A 26,480-nucleotide genomic window follows, 5' to 3' on the forward strand; every position below is an offset into this window, starting at 1 on the left:
CCACTGCCTCTTCCTCCGAACTGTGAAAGTCAGTGGCACGACCTTCATTCCATGTGGGGTCTAGGACCTCATCGTCCCCTGCATCGTCTTCCACCCAGTCTTGATCCCTGACCTCCTGTTCAGTCTGCACACTGCAGAAAGACGCAGCAGTTGGCACCTGTGTTTCATCATCATCAGAGACTTGCTGAGGTGGTATTCCCATGTCCTCATCATCAGGAAACTAAAGTGGTTGTGCGTCAGTGCATTCTATGTCTTCCACCGCTGGGGAAGGGCTAGGTGGATGCCCTTGGGAAACCCTGCCAGCAGAGTCTTCAAACAGCATAAGAGACTGCTGCATAACTTAAGGCTCAGACAGTTTCCCTGATATGCATGGGGGTGATGTGACAGACTGATGGGGTTGGTTTTCAGGCGCCATCTGTGCGCTTTCTGCAGAAGACTGGGTGGGAGATAATGTGAACGCTCTGGATCCACTGTCGGCCACCCAATTGACTAATGCCTGTACCTGCTCAGGCCTTACCATCCTTAGAACGGCATTGGGCCCCACCATATATCGCTGTAAATTCTGGCGGCTACTGGGACCTGAGGTAGTTGGTACACTAGGACGTGTGGATGTGGCAGAACGGCCACGTCCTCTCCCAGCACCAGAGGGTCCACTAACACCACCACGACCATGTCCACGTCCGCGTCCCTTACTAGATGTTTTCCTCATTGTTATCGTTCACCACAACAACAAAAATATTATTTGGCCCAATGTATTGTATTCAAATTCAGCTGAATATGAATTTGAGGCCTAGTATTTAGGCGCTGGGTGACCGGTATAGATTTACTGACAGAATTAGACTTGGAAATGCACAGTAGCGTGTGTGTGAAGTTTTTCTGAATGACCCTATGTGCACCTTGAATATTATATACCCTTTTAGGGATAGATTTCAAATATCTCTGATACAGCAGAAACCACTAAATTATAAAATTGCTAAATTGGGAATTGTATTTCAACCCAGAACAAAAAATGTGCTTTGACGGACACTAAATAACTTGCCCAGCCACAACAGTACAGCGGTAACGACAGATTTAGCGGGATATAAATTTGAGGCCTAGTATTTAGGCGCTGGGTGACCGGTATGGATTTACTGACAGAATTAGACTTGGAAATGCACAGTAGCGTGTGTGTGAAGTTATTCTGAATGACCCTATGTGCACCTTGAATATTATATACCCTTTTAGGGATAGATTTCAAATAGCTCTGAAATAGCAGAAACCACTAAATTATGAAATTGCTAAATTGGGAATTGTATTTCAACCCAGAACAAAAAATGTGCTTTGACGGACACTAAATAACTTGCCCAGCCACAACAGTACAGCGGTAACGACAGATTTAGCGGGATATAAATTTGAGGCCTAGTATTTAGGCGCTGGGTGACCGGTATGGATTTACTGACAGAATTAGACTTGGAAATGCACAGTAGCGTGTGTGTGAAGTTATTCTGAATGACCCTATGTGCACCTTGAATATTATATACCCTTTTAGCGATAGATTTCAAATAGCTCTGATATAGCAGAAACCACTAAATTATGAAATTGCTAAATTGGGAATTGTATTTCAACCCAGAACAAAAAATGTGCTTTGACGGACACTAAATAACTTGCTCAGCCACAACAGTACAGCGGTAACGAGAGATTTAGCGGGATATAAATTTGAGGCCTAGTATTTAGGCGCTGGGTGACCGGTATGGATTTACTGACAGAATTAGACTTGGAAATGCACAGTAGCGTGTGTGTGAAGTTATTCTGAATGACCCTATGTGCACCTTGAATATTATATACCCTTTTAGGGATAGATTTCAAATAGCTCTGATATAGCAGAAACCACTAAATTATGAAATTGCTAAATTGGGAATTGTATTTCAACCCAGAACAAAAAATGTGCTTTGACGGACACTAAATAACTTGCCCAGCCAGAACAGTACAGCGGTAACGACAGATTTAGCGGGATATAAATTTGAGGCCTAGTATTTAGGCGCTGGGTGACCGGTATGGATTTGCTGACAGAATTAGACTGGGATATGGCCAAAAAATAACCACACTATTGCTGGTTAAATGCACTTGGTGTGACAGCTTGACCAACCACACTACTGAGGGTTAAATGCACTTGGTGACGGGCGCAGCTTGCCCCTGATGTAGTATATGGCCAAAAAATGAACAGACTATTGCTGGTTAAATGCACTTGGTGTGACAGCTTGACCAACCACACTACTGAGGGTTAAATGCACTTGGTGACGGGCGCAGCTTGCCCCTGATGTAGTATATGGCCAAAAAATGAACAGACTATTGCTGGTTAAATGCACTTGGTGTGACAGCTTGACCAACCACACTACTGAGGCTTAAATGCACTTGGTGACGGGCGCAGCTTGCCCCTGATGTAGTATATGGCCAAAAAATAAACAGACTATTGCTGGTTAAATGCACTTGGTGTGACAGCTTGACCAACCACACTACTGAGGGTTAAATGCACTTGGTGACAGGTGCAGCTTGCCCCTGATGTAGTATATGGCCAAAAAATAAACAGAATATTGCTGGTTAAATGCACTTGGTGTGACAGCTTCACCCTGATGTAGGCTTTAGCCAAAAAACAACCACACCATTGATGGTTAAATGCACTTGGTGACAGGCGCAGCTTGCCCCTGATGTAGTATATGGCCAAAAAATGAACAGACTATTGCTGGTTAAATGCACTTGGTGTGACAGCTTCACCCTGATGTAGGCTTTAGCCAAAAAACAACCACACCATTGAGGGTTACATTCACTTGGTGACAGGCGCAGCTTGCCCCTGATGTAGTATATGGCCAAAAAATAAACAGACTATTGCTGGTTAAATGCACTTGGTGTGACAGCTTCACCCTGATGTAGGCTTTAGCCAAAAAACAACCACACCATTGAGGGTTAAATGCACTTGGTGACAGGCGCAGCTTGCCCCTGATGTAGTATATGGCCAAAAAATGAACAGACTATTGCTGGTTAAATGCACTTGGTGTGACAGCTTCACCCTGATGTAGGCTTTAGCCAAAAAACAACCAGACCGTTGAGGGTTAAATGCACTTGGTGACAGGCGCAGCTTGCCCCTGATGTAGTATATGGCCAAAAAATAAACAGACTATTGCTGGTTAAATGCACTTGGTGTGACAGCTTCACCCTGATGTAGGATTTAGCCAAAAAACAACCACACTATTGAGGGTTAAATGCACTTGGTCGCAGCTTGTGCTGGCGCACCACAAGACACAAAATGGCCGCCGATCACCCCAGAAAAAAAGTGACTGACAAACGGTCTGGGCAGCCTAAAAACAGTGAGCAATTGAGTATCAGCAGCTCTATGACCCACAGCTGCAGATCGATCAATAATCAAGTCCTTTGGAGGAGTTAATCTGCCTAATCTCGCCCTACTGTCGCAGCCGCAACCTCTCCCTACGCTGATCAGAGCAGAGTGACGGGCGGCACTATGTGACTCCAGCTTAAATAGAGGCTGGGTCACATGGTGCTCTGGCCAATCCCAGCCATGCCAATAGTAGGCATGGCTGTGACAGCCTCTTGGGGCAAGTAGTATGACGCTTGTTGATTGGCTGCTTTGCAGCCTTTCAAAAAGCGTCAAGAAAGTGTCAAAAAGCGCCAAGAAAGCGACAAACACCGAACCCGAACCCAGACTTTTACGAAAATGTCCGGGTTCGGGTCCGTGTCACGGACACCCCAAAATTCGGTACGAACCTGAACTATACAGTTCGAGTTCGCTCATCCCTACTTATAATATTATTTACAGTCACATACTCTTGTATATAGTTCCTTAAGAGTCCTTCAAACATTTTTCCCACAACAGAAGTTAAACTAACTGGGTTGAGGGCAGCATTTCAGGGCATAGACCGAGAGCAGCTACTGTCACATAATAACACTGAGGATAAATGGGAGAGCTTTAAATCCACATTGAGTAATTGCACTAAAAAATGTATTCCTTTAAGTAACAAGAATAAACGGCTAAAATTAAACCCCCCATGGCTTACAGCTACGTACTATAAAAAAAGCTATAAAAGACAAAACAAGGAATTTAGAAATTATAAATCTGAGGGGTCAGCTGTAGTGTTTGAAGTTTACAAAGGGCTTAATAAAATCTGTAAACATGAGATAAAATTAACAAAAATACAAAATAAACAGCAGGTGGAAAAAGAGAGCAAAACAAATCTCAAAAAATGTTTCAATTATATAAACACTAAAAAAACAAGTTCTGAGCAGGTAGGCCCCCTAAATAATGGTAAAGGGGGGTTAGGCATTGAAGATAAGGAAAAGGCAGAGTTTCTAAATGTTTTTTTTAGCTCTGTAAATACAAAGGAAGAGAAAAGAGCTGATATCTGTGGTGCTGGGGCTGTTAGTACACCCAGTAATACTGTATACTCTATTGGCTAACTACAGATATGATCCAAGATAAGTTAAATAAGGTAAATGTGAACATTAACAAGGCTGAGGGTCCAAATGGATTACACCCAAGAGTGCTTAACCACTTCAACCCCGCTAGCTAAAACCCCCTTAATGACAGGCCACTTTTTACATTTCTGCACTACACTACTTTCACCGTTTATTGCTCGGTTATGCAACTTACCACCCAAATTAATTTTACCTCCTTTTCTTCTCACTAATAGAGCTTTCATTTGGTGGTATTTTATTGCTGCTGACATTTTTACTTTTTATGTTATTAATCGAAATTTAACGATTTTTTTGAAAAAAAATGACATTTTTCACTTTAAGTTGTAAAATTTTGCAAACAAAACTACATCCATATATAAATTTTTCGCTAAATTTATTGTTCTACATGTCTTTGATAAAAAAAAAAAAATGTTTGGGTAAAAAAAATGGTTTGGGTAAAAGTTATAGCATTTACAAACTATGGTACAAAAATGTGAATTTGCGCTTTTTGAAACAGCTCTGAATTTCTGAGCACCTGTCATGTTTCCTGAGGTTCTACAATGCCCAGACAGTACAAACACCCCACAAATGACCCCATTTCGGAAAGTAGACACCCTAAGGTATTCACTGATGGGCATAGTGAGTTCATAGAACTTTTTATTTTTTGTCTGTAAAAATCATAAGGACGTCTGAATGGAGCCTTACAGGGGGGTGATCAATGACAGGGGGGTGATCAATGACAGGGGGGTGATCAGGGAATCTATATGGGTGATCACCCACCTGTCATTGATCACCCCCCTGTAAGGCTCCATTCAGACGTCCGTATGTGTTTTACGGATCCGATCCATGTATCCGTGGATCCGTAAAAATCATACGGACGTCTGAACGGAGCCTGACAGGGGGGTGATCAATGACAGGGGGTGATCAGGGAGTCTATATGGGGTGATCAGGGGTTCATAAGGGGGTAATAAGTGACGGGGGGGGTCTAGTGTAGTGTAGTGGTGTTTTGTGGTACTTTACACAGCTACCTGTGTCCTCTGGTGGTCGATCCAAACAAAAGGGACCACCAGAGGACCAGGTAGCAGGTATATTAGATGCTGTTATCAAAACAGCGTCTAATATACCTGTTAGGGGTTAAAAAAATCACATCTCCAGCCTGCCAGCGAACGATCGCCGCTGGCAGGCTGGAGATCCTGTCTCTTACCTTCCGTTCCTGTGAACGCGCGCGCCTGTGTGCGCGCGTTCACAGGAAGTCACGGCTCTCGCGAGATGGCGCGTATATGCGTCACTCTGCGCAGAGCTGCCGCCTCCAGACCGCATATCTGCGTTAGGCGGTCCGAAGGCGGTTAAAGAGCTCTGTTCAGCCATTGCTGTGCCCCTGTTTATAATTTTTAAAGATTCTCTAGGTACTGGTACAGTGCCAAGTGATTGGCGCAAGACAAATGTGGTGACCATATTCAAAAAAGGATCAAAGTCCTCCACAGGTAATTATAAACCAGGGAAATTAGCCTTTTTAAAATTCAGTGTCTTTGCTCTGCCAGACAGAGTTTGCTTCTTATAGTTTAGGGGGAATATAATTATATTGTGGTCACTATTACCTAGTGTTTCTCGAACAGTAACATTACCAATAAGCTCTGCATCATTAGAAATTACCAGATCCAACAGAGCACCGCCCCTAGTGGGAGCTTCTACAAACTGGCCCATAAAGTGGTCCTGCAGCAAGTTGAGGAATCTTATCAACTTTGCGGTTGAGGCAAAACCATGTCTGGGAAGTCAATGTCTGGGAAGTTAAAATCTCCCATTATGACTGTACCAGCCTGTGCATACTGCTCTATTTGGTTATACAGTTGTGTTTGTATCTTCTCTGTGACGTTAGGGGGTCTGTAGATCACACAAAGTATTATTTTTCAGTGTATATATCCCTTTGAACTTCCACCGATAAGGTTTTCACATCCTCACTATCCGCACCCACAATTGCCTCTTTACACTTTCCTTCAGATCACTCCTCACATACAGACACACACCACCACCTTTTCTATTGATCCTGTCTTTCCAAAATAGTGTAAAACCCTTAATATTTACAGCCCAGTCATGCGAAGAGTCCAACCATGTCTCAGCCACACCAACTACATCTATGTGTTTTTCTAGTACCATAGCCTTCAGCTCCCCAAATTTTCTAGCTAGACTTCTGGCATTTGTGAAAATACATTTTAAATTACTATTACATGTACAGTGAATATCTGGGATTTTTGGGTTACCTTGGTTGATGTTTGTATGTAACAGGTTCTTGTTACCAGTGGTATATTTTTAATCGGTGTATAGTTTTGCCCAGTCTTCTCCCTACTTTCCTCACTAACCCCAGCCCCCACTAAATCCCCACTGTCTCCTCCTATATCCCACTCTCTATCTACAATATCTACCGCCTTATTAGTATGACCTCTGCCCCCAGATCCTAGTTTAAAAGTTCCTCCAGCCGTCTAACCATTTTTTCCCCCAGGGCAGTTGCACCCTCCCTATTAAGGTGCAGCCCTTCCCTACTGTAGTGCCTGTAAACGAGAAGTCGGCCCAGTTCTCTATGAACCCAAACCCTTCCTTCCTGCACCAGCTGCTTCTGAGCCACTTATTTCACTCCCTAAGCTCCCGTTGTCTCTCTGGTGACACTTGTGGCACTGGTAGTATTTCTGAAAAAACTACCTTGGAGGTCCTGGACTTGAGCTTCTCTCCTAGTTCCCTAAAATCATTTTTAAGGACCTTTAATCTCCCTATGACTTTGTCATTGGTGCCAATGTGTACCATGACCGCCGGGTCTTCCCCAGCCCCACCCAGCCATCTATTAATCTAATCCGCAATATGCCGAACCCGAGCAGCCGGAAGACAACACAGTGTTCGGCATTCACGGTCTCGGCGACAGATGACCCTGTCTGTCCTCCTAATAATAGAGTCCTCTACCACCAGCATCTGTCTGACCTTTGCTGCACTCCTATTCCCATTATTCCTGCAGCGGTCATCCTCCTGGTTGCTAGGAGAAACACCCTGCTGCAGTGTTGCTGGCCCTAGGCTTTCATCTATAATATCAGCCAAACAAGTATATTTACTAGGGCATTCTAGCTCAGGACTAGCCTCCCTGGAACTTTTCCCTCTACCCTTTCTTCCTAAATTAACCCAATTGCTGACCTGATAGTCCTGATCATTCCCTCCTCCTCCCACCTCCATTTCACTGACCCCAGTCATTTCCTGCACAGTGAGGGCTAAGCCTCTCTCCGGGTTTTCAATGTATCTAAGTATTTCAAGCTGCTTATTTAGATCCAACATCTGAGCTTCCAAATATGCAACATGATTGCATCTAGTGCAAATGTATTCACCCTCGAATGGCTCTTCAAGGCACGCATACATTGCACAGGACACACACTTAGGGTCCATTCACACGTCCGTAGTGTATTGCCGATCCAGACTGGATCTTCAATCAAGATGGCCACGGCGGACTGTTTGCGAGCAAATGGATAAAGTGAGTATATATTTTTTTTTTTACTGATTAACAATTGTCAGCCCTCAATGGTCATCTCAAATTTTGCGATCAGCAATGAACGCCTCATCTGATGGGTTCAGTAACGGGGTGCAGCACCATCACCGTTTTCTGTCATTGCGCTTGCTGCACATAGATAAAACTGAAAGCGCCCTTAGACCAGATCCCTTCTCAGATGAATCATCAATTTTGCAGTTTGTGTCTCGGTTGGAAATATTCTGAATAACTGACCTATTTTGAAAAGTGTAAGGATGACACAAAGCAAAAAAAAAATATTGTAGTTGTCAACCATGGAGTCATTATTCTGTGTTTTCTCTGTTTTTCAGCTTTTCCATTGTTATGTGGGAGCTTCTGACTCAGAAAAAGCCTTTTATAGGTAAATTTGCTTTTTACGCCTTTTCTGTCAAATTGAAATTCCTGCAATGCGTTCACCTGAATGGAAAGTGCGGAGCGCATAAATATACAGTGACTGCATGAAATGAAAGAGAAGGGGCACAAAGAACAAAATGAAGGCTGTGCAATTATTTTATGCCGGAATGTATCGTGGGTAAATACCATGGGTGAACAACATTTATAATATCCTAAGTTTTCTGCTGGAGTGAGTGTGGATTTCTTTCTCTGAAATTTCCTTCAGGAACTCTTCCTTATAAGGTTTCTGCTCGCTTATTAAGTCTTGTACTGTATGTGAGGATTTGTTCACGTGAGTTACCTGAATGCATATTAGTTCTATCATTTGTACTAATTATGCAATCTCTCACCAAATATCATGTTAAAAAGAAAAAAATAAACATTTTTTCTCTAGTTGCTTTGTGTCATAATGCACAATAACCATAGGTTTCAACCCAATATCACTGTACAGTTTCTGGTCGAAATCAGACAAAATTGTGTGATGCATAAGTGCTTTAGATTTGCATTGTGGGAACTGTAGGCAGTGTGTGGATGAGATTTTTAAAATATCTCATTTCCTTTGATGCTACTGTATATTCTACAGTTTTTCCGCATCCAGTTCCAAGTGTGGCCATTATTTTTAAGGGGTCGTCCAGCTTTTTGGACATTTGTAACTTTTACCAGCAGTACGTGTCCTGCTGTTCTGTTAATTATGATAATAATAATAATACTTTATTAAAATCATTTCATAATAATGTAATAGCTGAAATTATTGTATGTTCAAATCAATACAACTTGTTTGGCCTCTAATTATACAGGATACTGCAAAAGTTACCTAATGGGATATATTAATCTCTATATTCTTAGGGAACAGCATGATGACTGTGATAATAAAAGTAGCAGCAGGACATCGGCCTCCTTTGGAGGATATTTCTGAGAATCGTCCAGTGGAATGTCAGCAGATGATTGACTTAATGAAGAGGTGCTGGAATCAAGATCCCAGTAAACGGCCAAGTTTCTCTGGTTTGTATTCTTTTATTTCATGGCTAGAGGAGCCAAACCATCTATGTATTACACAGTCAGGCATGGAGCACCCCCTGTAACAACAGTCTGACTGGGTAGAGTGGAGCTCCTCCATACAACAGAAGTCTGGCTGTGTATTTTGGAACTCCTCCTATGTCAGCAGTCTGTGTAGTCTGGAGTGCCCCCTATAACAGCAGTCTGGCTGTGTAGTCTGGAGCGCCTCCTATGTCAGCAGTCTATGTAGTCTGGAGTGCCCCCTATAACAGCAGTCTGGCTGTGTAGTCTGGATCGCCCCCTATAAAAGCAGTCTGTGTAGTCTGGAGTGCCCCCTATAACAACAGTCTGGCTGTATAGTCTGGACCAGCCCTTATATATGTAGTCTGTATGGTCTGGAGCACCACCTATAAGAGCAGTCTGGCTATTTAGTCTGGAGCACCCCCTATATCAGCAGCCTGGCTGTATAGTCTGGAGCACCCCTTATAGAAGCAGTTTGTATAGTCTGGAGCACCCCTTATAATAAATGTAAAAAAATAATAATACAGGTGATGGTATAACCTCTAGGGTAACAAGACAAATTGCCAAATGAAAAACATTTCTACCCTTATTTCACTTTATCAACAATAGATACCAGGGGGGGGGGGAATCACTTTTAATGAAATTCCCTAAAAACTTCCAAGGGTTAAACCCAGCTCACATTAATGTGCTATGGGTTAAATAGGGCTCTGGCAGCTGGCAGTGTGAAGATGGCAACAGTGAATAGCTAAAGAGGCCAACAGCCATCAGCAACTAATAATCATACCCTGCAGGTCACATAGTATTTGCAAAGCACAGAAAAAGGACTTTCATTTAAAATTAGTCTATGCCTCCCACTCCCGACATGTTTCTCTGTGTACACAACTATCAAGGGATCACAGAGCAAAACCTATAACAGCAGTCAGTATAGCAACTGTATAGTCTGGAGCCCTCTGTAAGAACAGTCTGGTTGTGTAGTCTGGAGCCCCCTATATGAACAGTCTGGCTGTATATTTTTTTGGAGCACCCGCTGTATGAACAGTCTGGTTGTGTAGTCTGGAGCCCCCTATATGAACAGTCTGGTTGTGTAGTCTGGAGCCCCCTATATGAACAGTCTGGTTGTGTAGTCTGGAGCCCCCTATATGAACTGTCTGGTTGTGTAGTCTGAGGAGCCTACTATAACAGCCTGGTTGTGTAGTCTGGAGTCCCGCTTAACCACAGTCTGGCTGTGTAGTCTGGTGTTCTTTATAAGAGCAGCCAGGTTATATATTCTGGATCCACCTAAAGGAGCAGTCTGGTTGTATAGTCAAGAACTCTTTTTATGAGTAGTCTAGATGTATAGACTGGAACCTCCCATAAGAGCAGTCTGGTTGCATAGTCTAGAGAACCCCTTATAAAAGCAGTCTAGTTGTGTAGTCTGGGGCCCCATATATGAGCAGCCTGGCTGTATAGTCTGGATCCCCTATTGGAGAAGTCCAGTTGTATAGTCTGGAGCCATCTATACGAGCGGTGTAGCTGTATAGTCTGATCCACCCCCTATAACTGCAATATGGCTGTGTAGTATGGAAACCCCTGTAAGAGTAGTCAGGTTGTATAGTCTGGAGCCCCCTATAAGATCAGTCTGACTGTATAATCTGGAGGGCCCCCTATAACAGCAGTCTGGTTGTATAGTCTGGGGCACCTATAACAGTCTTGCTATATATATAGTCTGAAGCCCCCTATAAGAAAATTCCAGCTGTATAGTCTGGAGCCCCTTATATGATCAATCCAGTTGTATAGTCTGGAGCCCCCGATTAGAACAGTCTAGCTGTATAGTTTGGAGACCCTTTCCCTCCTATAAGAGCAGTTTGGTTGTGTAGTCTGGAGACCCCCTATGGGTCAGTCTGTATGCATAGTCTGGAGCCGCATATAACAGCAGTCTAGCTGTGTAGTCTGGAATGCTCCCCTATAAGAACAGTCCGATTGTGTAATCTGGAGCGCCTTCTACGAAACAGGTGGCTGGTATAGTCTGTTACAAAACTGCTCTCTCATGTGTCTCTTTTTCTCTTCTTAGATGTTATTGTTGAATCCCACATGTTACTCTGCTTAGTGCAAAGTCCTCTCCCAGAACATGAAGATGCTGGGCACAAAGCTGAAGGCAATCCTCCTAAGTCTTCAAAGGCTGTATTAATCTATGAAAGCAGTGATGTAAGTGAAGTAATGAAGAACTGGAGGCTCTAATGAGGAAATAGTTTATTCAGTGAAAACGTTTTATGGAAAGAATAAGAAGTCCAAGAACATGAGTCAACTGTGAAATAGAAGAACAACTACTGACCAAACCATACAGTGCAGACCACAGTCCATTAATGAATTCATGATCTTAAATAGTGTTGTGATAGACTTGTGATTAGTGACTAGGATGCGGTAAAGTGACTTAAACTGTTACAAATGTGACAAGCTAGATGTATGCAGAGGTGCAGCTACATCAGGTACTCTTTTTCTGGAATATGACTTGCCTGTGTTCTCCAGTAGTCCTGTCGCGTTCCCTCCTTTAAAGGGGTTGTCCAGAGTTTAAGTGGTGGCCTATGCTCAGGATAGACCAAAAACAAGCCCCACTTAACAATATATGGTCAAATTGTATCCTACTAAACAATATCACCTAAAAGAACAAGATACTAGACCCAAAATACCACTATAAAACAACAATCTGTATTGATCCGTAAAATCTGTATTGCATAAATAGCAGATACAGTATATAATTAATGTCAGTCTATATTACAATGAATAGTCTAGATGCTGGTGTCCATTTATAATTGTAACAAAAAAAGAAATTTAGATGTCACAATCAATGGATGGTTAGTCTTAAATCGATGTATCACAATGAACAGAACTACCTCATTTAAAATTGGCTATTGTAGCCAATTACCAGTACATTACCAGTCCCGTGGATGTTAGCTTGTATCTGTAATCAGCAACTGTGTTGCTACACTCACTGCATACTTGCTACTGTGCTCGCCGGCTCATCACGGTCCGGAGTTACTGCGTTGTCCAGTCACAGGAGACTAGTTTACAGGTGATGGATGCTGAATTGTTGTTTGCTTCCAATGTATCTAAATGATTAAAAAAGGACAAGCCGTCTTGCCAAGATCAGGGGCTGTAGTCGATAGCAAACACTGCTGTTTCACTGCTTGTAGCACAATTACCAAATGGGTTTCGGAGCTCCATGCTCCTTCCTCCTGAGGGATTATGATGCTGAATACAGTTTAATATGATCTTCAGCTAAATGAATCTCTGTAGGAATGGAGTTCACGAGGAAACATGAAGTACAGAGAGGTGGGTGCAGGTAATGAGCAGCAGTACTTGTATGCAGTCTCCATTACCACAGTCTGTCCTGTCTGTCCTCTCTGTACTTCATGTCTCCTCATGAACTCCATTTCTACAGAGATTCAGCTGAAGAGTTTATCAGCTGTACCCAGAACCATAATCCCAGACAAGTAGGAGAGGAGGATGAGGCAGCTAAGTGTCCTGAAGTAACTTGTCCTGCTGTGTGATTAGGACAGGTTTTGTGTGCACTAATAGGACGACGGCCATTTTATTTGTCCTGATGATTGCACCCTAGAAAAAATGGGGCATTATAACTAATGATAGGTATTTGGGAATAAATTTATAATAAAATAATATTTAAGTATTTTCATGTTCTTAACTCCTGGAGAACCCATTTAAGTCTAAATGTTTAGTTGCCATCTGGAGCCCTGATATTGCATTCATTTATCACTATTTACTATGAATACTATTAACTTGCTCATTATGTGTCATCAATACAGAACACCATACGGCCATTGACTCCAAGTTCTCTGAGCAGGGGTAAGTTTTTTTAAAAACTTATATATCATTGATAATCTTGGTAACTGCATTAAGAGGTGTACCTAAAAGCTCTTCAACCATAACACATAATTTGTACTAGGGCCAATCATATGCTGTTTTAGTACTGTGTCTTCTTATGTAATCTAAGGCAATGATCCCTAGGGTCTAAGGGTATCTGTAACCTAAGTTTCTAGGAGTTTATATACAATTGGAAAGACCAGCATCTTACACCCATTTAGTGGTTGAGTTTTTTCCTGCGAAAATGTACCCTTCCTCATACTCAGATGGATATAAATGGATTAAACCAATGTGCCTTTTTTATCTGAAGAGACCAGAAGCAGTAAGAATATCCAATATGTCATAATTCAGAGAGGTTCAGTTTCAGCATTCATTTAAAGGGGTTGTCCGGGATCAGAGCTGAACCCGGACATACCCATATTTTTACCCAGGCAGTCCCTCTGATGTTAGCATCGGAGCATCTCATGTTCCGATGCGCTCCCTTGCCCTGCTCTGGTTTGCGCAGGGTAAGGACTTTTTTATTTACCATAACGCACTGCCGGGTGAAAGCTTCCACCCAGCAGTGTGTTCGGTGATGTCACCGGCTCTGATGGGTGTGCTTTAGCGCTGCCCTAGCTGTTTTAATGGCTAGGGATAGCACTAAAGCCTGCCCATCAGTGCCGGTGACGTCACTGGAGCTCCTGAAAAATGCCTTTTCAATGCGTAATTTAGGGCAGGGCAAAGGAGAGCATCGGAGCATGAACTGCTCCGATGCTCAAGTCAGGGGGGCTGCCTGGATGAAAATGGAGGTATGTTCGAGTTTAGCTCTGAACCCGGACAACCCCTTTAAGTATGCAATGAGCACATCCACTTGACCTAATTAGATTTAGCCATACAGTCTACCAGGTCATTTTGTCTGTGTTCTGCAATTTTTGCATTGCAATGTCAAGCATCAGATGACTTACTGATAGCCAAAGAGATTCTAATAGAAGTATTTGTGAATAAGTTGAAAAAAAATGCAACCCTATTCCACGTGCATAACAGGAAAATGTTGAGTCCCCCCACCCCTGGCTATGGTAGCATACCAGTATTTGTTGATATTAAAGGAGGTTTCCAGAAATTGAAAATTTGTTTAATAAAAGTCATAGGAGTTAAAAAGGGGTAGAAAAAAAAAATGCATTAATCACCCCTCACCGATCATCTACTGCTGCTGGTCAGACACTGCTTGGGTCCTGCAACTCTACACATCCTTGTCCCAGCTTGACACAAACATTAGCCACAAAGGGTATTTCCAGCCATTTCGTGCAAGTTGACCCGGGACCACAAATTAAACAGCATTAAGAATTAAAGCAGCACTGGAATGGCAGCGTCAGGGGATCAAAGTGGTAAATGCTGCATCTTTATTATTTTCACCCCTTTGATATTTTGGCTACTAGCATCCCTGACAAACAGCTATTGATGTCAGGTATAGTCTGTTCTGGATGCAGCAACAACTACTGAGGTGGGAGCATAGAACTACGTAACAACCACTCAGTTGAAAGGCTAGCCATGTAATATATGGATGACTTTTGATTAGAGATAAGCAAATTTCTTAAAAATACGATTTGGTTTGATCCGAATTTGTTTGTGGTGAATAGCATTAAAAATTGCTATTTCCTGGCTGCAGAGAGCCTTTATAGTGGTGTAGAACACTGTGCCTTGCATTAACAGATAAAAAAAGGGGGGGGGGGGGTAAGGTGTGTGTGTACACTCCCAGTCCCTCTCCAAATAGACCCTGGAAAAGCGCCAATCAAAATAGCAGTTGATGGGAAAGAAAGGAGGGTAGGTGGTATGGGAGAATGGGTTGTGGACATTAAATGGCAAAAAAACATAAAAAAAAAAAAAAACAACAATGGGAGGCGATAGAAGACAATTACTCAAAAAATATCAATCAGCAATAGCGAAGCCGTTAAAAAATGGTGTGTATCTAAAAAATGAGTGGGAGACAGGAAGGGGGGGGGGGGGGAGTGACGAAAAATTTAAAGTATTGGAATTAAAAATAAAAATAAAATTTAATGTGGTATGCTAAAATCTTTTTGTGCTGCTATACTAAAAGTCGCTGCCTGGGTGGCGAATGGATGTACAAGTGAATACACTTCAGTGTAAGTCTGTACAATAAGATGTTACTCACTTCACTGGGGGGGGGTTACTCGGATAAGCATAATACACCGGTAAACCAATACCCCCCCAGCCAGGTTCGCCTCTAGATGGTGAAAAATGAAAACAGCCACAGTCAGGAAGCTTCTGTTCAAATTTATTTTATTCGTGTTTAAAAAGCTGGCTCAACGTGTTTCGGGACGATGTCCCTTCCTCTGCCATGGTAGTGAAACAATACTGTGAGTCAGTATGACATGCAGGGAGTCGCTCTTAGAATCATTGCACACTTCACTTATTTGTGCAGTTAAAGTGTCAGCAGCAGGGGCGTTGCTAGGTCAAAACTTTCTGGGCCTGTGCCCCTGATGTTTTGTCCCAGGCCCCAAATGTCCTGCCTGTTAGATATAACTGTATTGCCGTCCTCAGGACGGCAATACAATTGAATCTAATGCACTGCAAGAGCTGAAGGACCTGTGATGACTTCACAGGTCATATGATCAGTTCTAAATGCAGTAGCTGAAAAGGACCTTGGATTATGTCACCATTATGTGACCAGTGCAGGAGAGGACAACTCGGCAGTGAAGAGAAGCCCTGGGAAGAGGCTGAGGTGAAATCTCCTACATGAGAGGTAAGTGAAGATTGCTCAGTGTTGGAGGGAGAGCAATGTTGAGAGCTGCAGTTATTTAACTGGGACTGTATTTTAGGGCTGAGGGGAGGTAAGTTTTGTACATTGGACAGTGAGGTGGAGTGATGTTAATTACATGGATTCTGAAATTTGGAAGTGGCTGGGGTAGGGTGATGTTGTTTACATGGGACTGTATGTTGAGGGGTAATGGTATTTATATGGGACTGCATGTTGAAGGCAGCTTTGGGAGGGAATTATATTATTTACATTGGATTGAATGTTAAGGGGTAATGTTATTTACATGGGACTGCATGTTGGAGGTGGCTGGGGAGGGGGTGATTTTATTTACATGGGACTTTATGTTGAAGGTGTCTGGGGAGGGAGTGATGTTATTTATATGGGACTGAATATTGAGGAGGTGATGCTATTTACTGTATGTTGAAGGCAGCTGGGGAGGGGGTGATGTTATTTACATGGGACTGTATGTTCGAAGGGGCAGGAGAGATGGTGTGAAGTTATTTACATGGGACTGTATATTGGAGGGGGCTGTAGAAATTGTGTGATGGTATTTATATGGGACTCTATGGCACAGGGAGGGAAATAGTGTTATTTACATGGGACTGTATGGGGGAAGTGCTGAGGAATTATAATTTCTGAGGACACTAAACAGAGGAATACAACTACAGGGGGCACTGCAGGCAGCATTATAAATATTGGGGGCACTTCAGTGCAAGCATAACAGTAGGGGGTGATATAACTAAAGGGGGCACTGTAGGCGGCATTATAAATACTTGGGGCACTTCAGTGCCAGCATTATAACAGTAGGGGGCAGTGTAAATACTGGGGGCACTGTGGGGGCATTTTAAATCCAGGGGACATTAGGAGTTCTTATTACTACTAGGGGCTCTATAGGAGGGACTTATAGATCGCCTTTTTTACTACTGAGGAGCCTGTAGAGAGCTTTATTACCACTGGGGGAATAATAGGAGGGCTTATTTCAACTGGGGGCTCTGATGGTATTATAAATATCGGAGGGCTCTTCTACTAATGGAGCCACTCTTGTGGAGCATTAGCTCAGTTGGGTCCAGTAGGGGGCGGTATTACTAATAAGAGCATTCTAGAAGGTAATTACTATTGGTAGGACCATGAGGAGCACTGTTACTATGGGGGGGACACTAATTTTTCTTCAAAATAGTATTTTGGGGTACAGAAAAGTAAGGAAGCTAAGATGTCTATGTGTTACACTCTGCAGAGACGAGGTGGCTTAGAGTCCGGACCAAATGGAGATGATGACAGAGGAGATCTACATCAGAGGAGACGTCACCTGGGAGGCCGTGGATGTGAGAGGTATGTGCTCCTGTATAGCAAGTACAGTAAAATGTCTTCAGTGCTAGTGTTTGCGTGGGGAGGGGGATGTGGTTGTTCAACTTAGAGAATTAGGCCATATGCATTGGTGCTTGGGCCCCGGATCTTTTGAGATCCTAGCAACGCCCCTGGTCAGCAGTAAGTTTGTGTTGACGTCAATGAATATTTTGCCCTTTCTCTGATCCGTCAGAACAATAACCCCTCAAAAATGGATCCTGTCTGTGGAGCATCCACCTTCACTTGGTCAGCATTTTGTCAAAAATCCATCAGTATTGCTAAAGCAAAAAAAAAAACTGGATCCAGAACAGAGATGACACGTAAATGGAATATTTGCATGTCTTCTGTGTTTTGTACCACTCCTGCTTTTGGCTACCAAATCATAAGCCAATCCGGATTCAAAATAGGGACCATGTCATGCAGGCCTTACAGCTGTTACAAAGATAGGATCCTTTGTGCGTCTCATTTTTCCTTCCTTCTGACAGATCAGAAGAAGGTACTAATAAATGATAATGTCAGCCAGGCCAAAAGGCTAAATAGTGGCGCAGTCATGAAGTGGGGAGGGTGGGAACAGCATAAGAGGTCCACAAAGTGGCCCTATGACAAAGTGGTGAGGTGGAAGCAGCATGACGAGACCATAGAGTGCCCCAATGACAGTGTTGAGGTGGCAGCAGCATCAGGAGGCCAGAGAGTGGCACAATGACAGAGTGTGGAGGTGGTGGCAGCAGCAGCATCAGGAGGAGGCCATAGAGTGGCACAATGACAGTGTGAAAGTGGCAGCAGCAGCATAAGGAAACCACAGAGTGGCACAATGAAAGAGTGTGGAGGTGGCAGCAGCATCAGGAGGAGGCCACAGGGTGGCACAATGACAGTGTGGAGGTGGCAGCAGCAGCACCAGGAGGCCACAGAGTGGCAAGGTGACATAGTGTTCAGGTAGCAGAAGCATAAGGAGACCACAGAGTGACCTGGTGACAGAGTGGGGAGGTGGGTGGCATTACCAGTATCAGATGAATATGGTGGGTGAAAGGAGAACTTGGCACCACAGTACCCAGTTCTCTTAACAATGACCTCCACAGTACCCTGCTTCCTTAACAATGACCTCACAGTACCCTGCTGACTTAACAGTGACCTCCACAGCAGCTGCCCCTTTAATAGTGGCCCCTGCTCCCTTAACAGTGACCTCCACAGCACCCTGTCCTTTTAAGGCTAGGGCTACATGACGATATTTGTTGCGCGACATTTTGTTTCACCAATGTCGCACAACAATTTTTAGAAATATAGGCTTTGGTGTCACACTGCGACATGACACTCGCAAAAAATCCTTCCAAAATATTGCATGTTACAGTGCAACACCGTAGACTATCATTATAAAAATTGTCGGGTGACATTAATGTCGCAGTGTAGTTGTGCCCTATGTGTTGTGAGACATATTGTCAAGCAACACATGTCATCTTGTAGCCGTAGCTTGTGAACAAAAATGGATGGGTTGTTATGAAAACCTGGAGTAAAACTGTGTGTATGTGTAGACTAAGAGCCTGCAAGCTTCTATTGGCTGATAAGGGACATGTGACCGTGTATATGGCAGTTGGGATTTGAAGAGAGAGACTTGCAGACTTCTATTGGCTAATGCATGTCATTTTTTGGGAATATCTCAGGAACGGTACGTCCTAGAGAGCCTAAAAAAAATGAGTCTAAAACCTCCCCGGACACCTGATGTATCTGTGGGCCAAATTTGGTGAAGATCGGTCCAGTCGTTTGGTCATGCATAAAGAACAGACAGACATACAGACACTCTCTTTTACATATATACTAGCAGGAGGACCCGGCTTCACATGGGTATATTTAATCCATTTCATTTAATGTTTCAGTGTGTTGTTAAAAGATATCGACAGTATCCCCCATAACAGTGGCCTTTGCAGCATCCCGCACCCTTAACAGTGAACTCCACAGTTCCCCACCCCTTAACACTGACCCCCTACAGTGCCCCGCCACTTTAAAATGAGACCTCAACAGCAGCCTATGCCCTTAACTTTGACCTTCACAGCAGCCCACCCCTCTAACAGTGAGTTTCACAGCACCCTACTCCCTTGACAGTGACCTCCTCAGGAGCCTGCCCCTTAACCACTTCAGCCCCGCTAGGTGAAACCCCCTTCATGACCAGGCCACTTTTTACACTTCGGCACTACACTACTTTCACCGTTTATCGCTCGGTCATGCAACTTACCACCCAAATGAATTTTACCTCCTTTTCTTCTCACTAATGGAGCTTTCATTTGGTGGTATTTTATTGCTGCTGACATTTTTACTTTTTTTGTTATTAATCAAAATGTAACGATTTTTTTGCTAAAAAAAGACATTTTTCAATTTCAGCTGTGAAATTTTGCAAAAAAAACGACATCCATATATAAATTTTTCGCTAAATTTATAGTTCTACATGTCTTTGATAAAAAAAAAATGTTTGGGCAAAAAAAAAATGGTTTGGGTAAAAGTTATAGCATTTACAAACTATGGTACAAAAATGTGAATTTCCGCTTTTTGAAACGGCTCTGATTTTCTGAGCACCTGTCATGTTTCCTGAGGTTCTACAATGCCCAAACAGTAGAAAAACCCCACAAATGACCCCATTTCGGAAAGTAGACACCCTAAGGTATTCGCTGATGGGCATAGTGAGTTCATAGAACTTTTTATTTTTTGTCACAAGTTAGCGGAAAATGATGATGATTTTTTTTTTTTTTTTTTTTCTTACAAAGTCTCATATTCCACTAACTTGCGACAAAAAATAAAAAATTCTAGGAACTCGCCATGCCCCTCACGGAATACCTTGGGGTGTCTTCTTTCCAAAATGGGGTCACTTGTGGGGTAGTTATACTGCCCTGGCAATTTAGGGGCCCAAATGTGTGAGAAGAACTTTGCAATCAAAATGTGTAAAAAATGCCCTGCAAAATCCGAAAGGTGCACTTTGGAATATGTGCCCCTTTGCCCACCTTGGCAGCAAAAAAGTGTGACACCTCTGGTATCGCCGTACTCAGGAGAAGTTGGGGAATGTGTTTTGGGCTGTCATTTTACATATACCCATGCTGGGTGAGAGAAATATCTTGGCAAAAGACAACTTTTCAAATTTTTTTATACAAAGTTGGCATTTGACCAAGATATTTTTCTCACCCAGCATGGGTATATGTAAAATGACACCCCAAAACACATTGCCCAACTTCTCCTGAGTACGGCGATACCAGAGGTGTCACACTTTTTTGCTGCCAAGGTGGGCAAAGGGGCACATATTCCAAAGTGCACCTTTCGGATTTTGCAGGGCATTTTTTACACATTTTGATTGCAAAGTTCTTCTCACACATTTGGGCCCCTAAATTGCCAGGGCAGTATAACTACCCCACAAGTGACCCCATTTTGGAAAGAAGACACCCCAAGGTATTCCGTGAGGGGCATGGCGAGTTCCTAGAATTTTTTATTTTTTGTCGCAAGTTAGTGGAATATGAGACTTTGTAAGGAAAAAAGAAAAAAAAAGAAAAATCAGCATTTTCCGCTAAATTGTGACAAAAAATAAAAAATTCTAGGAACTCGCCGTGCCCCCCACGGAATACCTTGGGGTGTCTTCCTTCCAAAATGGGGTCACTTGTGGCATAGTTATACTGCCCTGGCAATTTAGGGGCCCAAATGTGTAAGAAGTACCTTGAAATCAAAATGTGTAAAAAATGGCCTGCGAAATCTGAAAGGTGCCCCTTTGCCCACCTTGGCTGCAAAAAAGTGTGACACATCTGGTATCGCCGTACTCAGGAGAAGTTGGGGAATGTGTTTTGGGGGGTCATTTTACATATAACCATGCTGGGTGAGAGAAATATCTTGGCAAAAGACAACTTTTCCCATTTTTTTATACAAAGTTGGCATTTGACCAAGATATTTTTCTCACCCAGCATGGGTATATGTAAAATGACACCCCAAAACACATTCCCCAACTTCTCCTGAGTACGGCGATACCAGATGTGTCACACTTTTTTGCAGCCTAGATGCGCAAAGGGGCCCAAATTCCTTTTAGGAGGGCATTTTTAGACATTTGGATCCCAGACTTCTTCTCATGCTTTAGGGCCCCTAAAAATCCAGGGCAGTATAAATACCCCACATGTGACCCCACTTTGGAAAGAAGACACCCCGAGGTATTCAATGAGGGGCATGGCGAGTTCCTAGAATTTTTTTTTTTTTTGCATAAGTTAGCGGATATTGATTTTTTTTTGTTTTTTTTCTCACAAAGTCTCACTTTCCGCTAACTTAGGACAAAAATTTCAATCTTTCATGGACTCAATATGCCCCTCACGGAATACCTTGGGGTGTCTTCTTTCCGAAATGGGGTCACATGTGGGGTATTTATACTGCCCTGGCTTTTTAGGGGCCCTAAAGCGTGAGAAGAAGTCTGGAATATAAATGTCTAAAAATGTTTACGCATTTGGATTCCGTGAGGGGTATGGTGCGTCCATGTGAGATTTTATTTTTTGACACAAGTTAGTGGAATATGAGACTTTGTAAGAAAAAACGAAAACAAAAACAGACAAAAAATTTCCACTAACTTGTGCCAAAAAAAATGTCTGAATGGAGCCTTACCAGGGGGGGGGGGGGGTGATCAATGACAGGGGGGGGATCAATGACAGGGGGGTGATCACCCATATAGACTCCCTGATCACCCCCCTGTCATTGATCACCCCCCCCTGTAAGGCTCCATTCAGACATCCGCATGATTTTTTACGGATCCATGGATACATGTATCGGATCCACAGAACGCATGCGGACGTCTGAATGGAGCCTTACAGGGGGGTTATCAATGACAGGGGGTGATCAGGGTAATCAGGGTGATCACCCCCCTGTCACTGATCACCCCCCCTGTAAGGCTCCATTCAGACATCCGCATGATTTTTTACGGATCCATGGATCGGATCCACAGAACGCATGCGGACGTCTGAATGGAGCCTTACAGGGGGGTTATCAATGACAGGGGGTGATCAGGGTAATCAGGGTGATCACCCCCCTGTCACTGATCACCCCCCCTGTAAGGCTCCATTCAGACATCCGCATGATTTTTTACGGATCCATGGATACATGTATCGGATCCACAGAACGCATGCGGACATCTGAATGGAGCCTTACAGGGGGGTTATCAATGACAGGGGGTGATCAGGGTAATCAGGGTGATCACCCCCCTGTCACTGATCACCCCCCCTGTAAGGCTCCATTCAGACATCCGCATGATTTTTTACAGATCCATGGATACATGGATCGGATCCACAGAACGCATGCGGACGTCTGAATGGAGCCTTACAGGGGGGTTATCAATGACAGGGGTGATCAGGGTAATCAGGGTGATCACCCCCCTGTCACTGATCACCCCCCCTGTAAGGCTCCATTCAGACATCCGCATGATTTTTTACGGATCCATGGATACATGGATCAGATCCACAGAACGCATGCGGACGTCTGAATGGAGCCTTACAGGGGGGTTATCAATGACAGGGGGTGATCAGGGTAATCAGGGTGATCACCCCCCTGTCACTGATCACCCCCCCTGTAAGGCTCCATTCAGACATCCGCATGATTTTTTACGGATCCATGGATACATGGATCGGATCCACAGAACGCATGCGGACGTCTGAATGGAGCCTTACAGGGGGGTTATCAATGACAGGGGGTAATCAGGGTGATCACCCCCCTGTCACTGATCACCCCCCCCTGTAAGGCTCCATTCAGACATCCGCATGATTTTTTACGGATCCATGGATACATGGATCGGATCCACAGAACGCATGCGGACGTCTGAATGGAGCCTTACAGGGGGGTTATCAATGACAGGGGGTAATCAGGGTGATCACCCCCCTGTCACTGATCACCCCCCCCTGTAAGGCTCCATTCAGACGTCCGCATGATTTTTACGGATCCATGGATACATGGATCGGATCCGTAAAAATCATGCGGACGTCTGAATGGAGCCTGACAGGGGGGTTATCAATGACAGGGGGTGATCAGGGTAATCAGGGTGATCACCCCCCTGTCACTGATCACCCCCCCTGTAAGGCTCCATTCAGACGTCCGCATGATTTTTACGGATCCATGGATACATGGATCGGATCCGTAAAAATCATGCGGACGTCTGAATGGAGCCTTACAGGGGGGGTGATCAGTGACAGGGGGGTGATCAATGACAGGGGGTGATCAGGGAGTGTATATGGGTGATCACCCGCCTGTCATTGATCACCCCCCTGTAAGGCTCCATTCAGACGTCCGCATGATTTTTACGGATCCATGGATACATGGATCGGATCCGTAAAAATCATGCGGACGTCTGAACGGAGCCTGACAGGGGGGTGATCAATGACAGGGCGGTGATCAATGACAGGGGGGTGATCAGGGAGTTTATATGGGGTGATCATGGGTGATCAGGGGTTTATAAGGGGTTAATAAGTGACGGGGGGGGTGGGGTGTAGTGTAGTGTGGTGTTTGGTGCGACTGTACTGACCTACCTGAGTCCTCTGGTGGTCGATCCAAACAAAAGGGACCACCAGAGGACCAGGTAGGAGGTATATTAGACGCTGTTATGAAAACAGCGTCTAATATACCTGTTAGGGGTTAAAAAATTCGGATCTCCAGCCTGCCAGCGAGCGATCGCCGCTGGCAGGCTGGAGATCCACTCGCTTACCTTCAGTTCCTGTGAGCGCGCGCGCCTGTGTGCGCGCGTTCACAGGAAATCTCGCGTATCGCGAGATGACGCGTATATGCGTGACTGTGCGCAGCCCTGCCACCTCCGGAACGCACATGTGCGTTAGGCGGTCCGGAGGTGGTTAACAGTGACCTCCACAGTGTCCACCCCTTTTACAGTGACCTCCACAGTTTCCACCCCTTTTACAGTGACCTCCACAGTGTCCGTTCCTTTAACCGTGACCTCCACAGTGTCCGTTCCTTTAACCGTGACCTCCACAGTGTCCGCCCCTTTAACAGTGACCTCCACAGTGTCCGCCCCTTTAACAGTGACCTCCACAGTGTCCGCCCCTTTAACAGTGACCTCTACAGCGCCCACCCCTTTAACAGTGACCTCCACAGTGCCCACCTCTTTAACCGTGACCTCCACAGTGCCCACTCTTTATCAGTGACCTCCACAGTGCCCTGCCTCTTTAATGCTAGGGCTACATGACGATATGTGTCGTGCAACATTTTGTCTCAACTATTTTTATAATGATAGGCTATGGTGTGGCACTGTCACATGTGACATGCTGCAACTGCGACACAACAGTCAAAAAATATCCATCCAAGATGGCTGAATATAGCAGTGTAGTTGTGCCCTATGTGTCATGCGACCTATTGTCATCCTATAGCCCTAGCTTAAAGCTGACCTACAGCAGTGAAAGAAAAATGGCTGGGTTGTTATGGAAACCTGAAGTAAAACTGTGTATGGCAGTTGGGATTTGAAGAGAAAGACTTGCAGGCTAATATTGGCTAATGCAGGTCATTTTTTGGGTAACTGTATGTCCTAGAGAGCTGAGACCCAGTCTAAAACCTTCCCGGACACCTGATGTATCTGTGTGCCAAATATGATGAATATTGGTCCAGTTGTTTGGTCGCGCATAAAGAACAGACAGACGTCCAGACAGACAGACATAAACTCATTTTTATATATATAAGAGGCTATGGGTTTCAATTATTGAACAGTTTTATGAATTATCTGAAGTTCATTTCAGTAGAATTGATGTTTCTGGATTATAATGTGTGGTCATCTTACAGATGCCTTAAACCAACCTTATTCCTTAAACTCACTATTTAGCAGATCTTGGGCACCATGAAAAGAACAATTCTACTTATCCTCTGCACAGCTCCGAGCAGAAGAAACTGCTACTCTAAAGATTGTAACTCTGACTAGAATGTGGCTAGTGACACATGATGTTAAAGTTTGGAGAAGGAGCGGCATATATTATACTTTATATGCCTGCATGGAGAGCAAAGTGGGACCCATCGGGGGTGAGCAGGTGCCAGGTACCATTCATGGTCCTTCTGCTGCTCCTTTATGACTTTACATAACCCTAAAGGAGGGGTAACAGGAACTTTGCTGAACTTTAGCTCATGATATCACCCCCAACCTTATTAATCAGAGAGCAGTCTTTTTCCCAGAGCTGCTGTTTAATCCCTCAGGTGACACTATTGAGTGGGTTTACAGAAGAAAGAAGAACCTTATTTGTTTTATTACTGATACAAAAATGATCAAATTAAAAAACCTTTGCATAATTAGTCTTGCTGTATCCTTAACAATACCTACTAGAAAATACATACGTTATTTATCCTATGTGGTACCCCAAAATGGTACCAATGAAAGCTACCAGTCATTAGACATAAAACAAGGCTGTATACACATGTATTGACAGGTAAAAAAATAGTTATTATGGATCTTGAAATCTAGCAAAATAAAAACTAATAATTTTGTCAAAAAGTGTCTTTACTATGCAAAAGTGGTAAAATGTAACAAAAATTATACAAATTTGGTATCTGATGTGATAATATTAAAGAGATTTTCTGAGACTTATGCTAGTGAAACTTGCAGGAAGGGTTTTCTAGTGTTAGTGTGAATGTTAGGTGGTTAAGATAGTTAACTAATATTTGGTCTTTTTTCTTTTTCACCAATCATTTTCTGTACTTACACTGACATTTTCAAACCTAGACATTCTCTAGGCCAAATAGTTGAGTTTCCATACTTCAAAAAATGTAGCGACCTTTCAGTATGAACTGAAGGCAAATCAGATCTTCACAAAGTTGTTTACCTAAAAATAATGGGAGGAATGTATTAAGCTTGTATGCTAGAAAGCTAGTGAACGAAAGTACATAAGTCCCATTTTGTGCCAACATTTTTAACTTTCTGGTTTTCTCTTCCACCCGCAGTGTTTTTGCAAAAAGGCGGAGCATGAGTGGGAGGAAGTGGGCCTCAGTGGCACACATTACATCTGAAATCTATGCTAGATTTCTTTTTCTGATACCTATAACTCCTACAGATGTTGCAGAATTATCCCTAATTAATAATTCTGGTGTGGCGTATGCCAACGGGATTTGTCTGACATATGGGCTGTATTACACCTAGCGATAGTTGGGACAGATCAT

General features: G+C 43.5%; 1 protein-coding gene across 1 annotated transcript in view; it reads left to right on the top strand.

Annotated features, from left to right (window-relative positions):
- ANKK1 (ankyrin repeat and kinase domain containing 1) overlaps positions 1-26,480 on the top strand; it is a 166,074-nt gene that overhangs the window by 137,026 nt on the left and 2,568 nt on the right. The window contains exons 4-7 of the mRNA XM_044282277.1: positions 8,293-8,342; positions 9,221-9,376; positions 11,442-11,575; positions 13,192-13,231. Of these exons, the coding sequence (XP_044138212.1) occupies positions 8,293-8,342; positions 9,221-9,376; positions 11,442-11,575; positions 13,192-13,231 (380 nt within the window). The remainder of the gene's footprint in view (positions 1-8,292; positions 8,343-9,220; positions 9,377-11,441; positions 11,576-13,191; positions 13,232-26,480) is intronic.

The sequence above is a fragment of the Bufo gargarizans genome, chromosome 2, assembly GCF_014858855.1.
Source record: "Bufo gargarizans isolate SCDJY-AF-19 chromosome 2, ASM1485885v1, whole genome shotgun sequence".
NCBI classification, from domain to species: domain Eukaryota; kingdom Metazoa; phylum Chordata; class Amphibia; order Anura; family Bufonidae; genus Bufo; species Bufo gargarizans.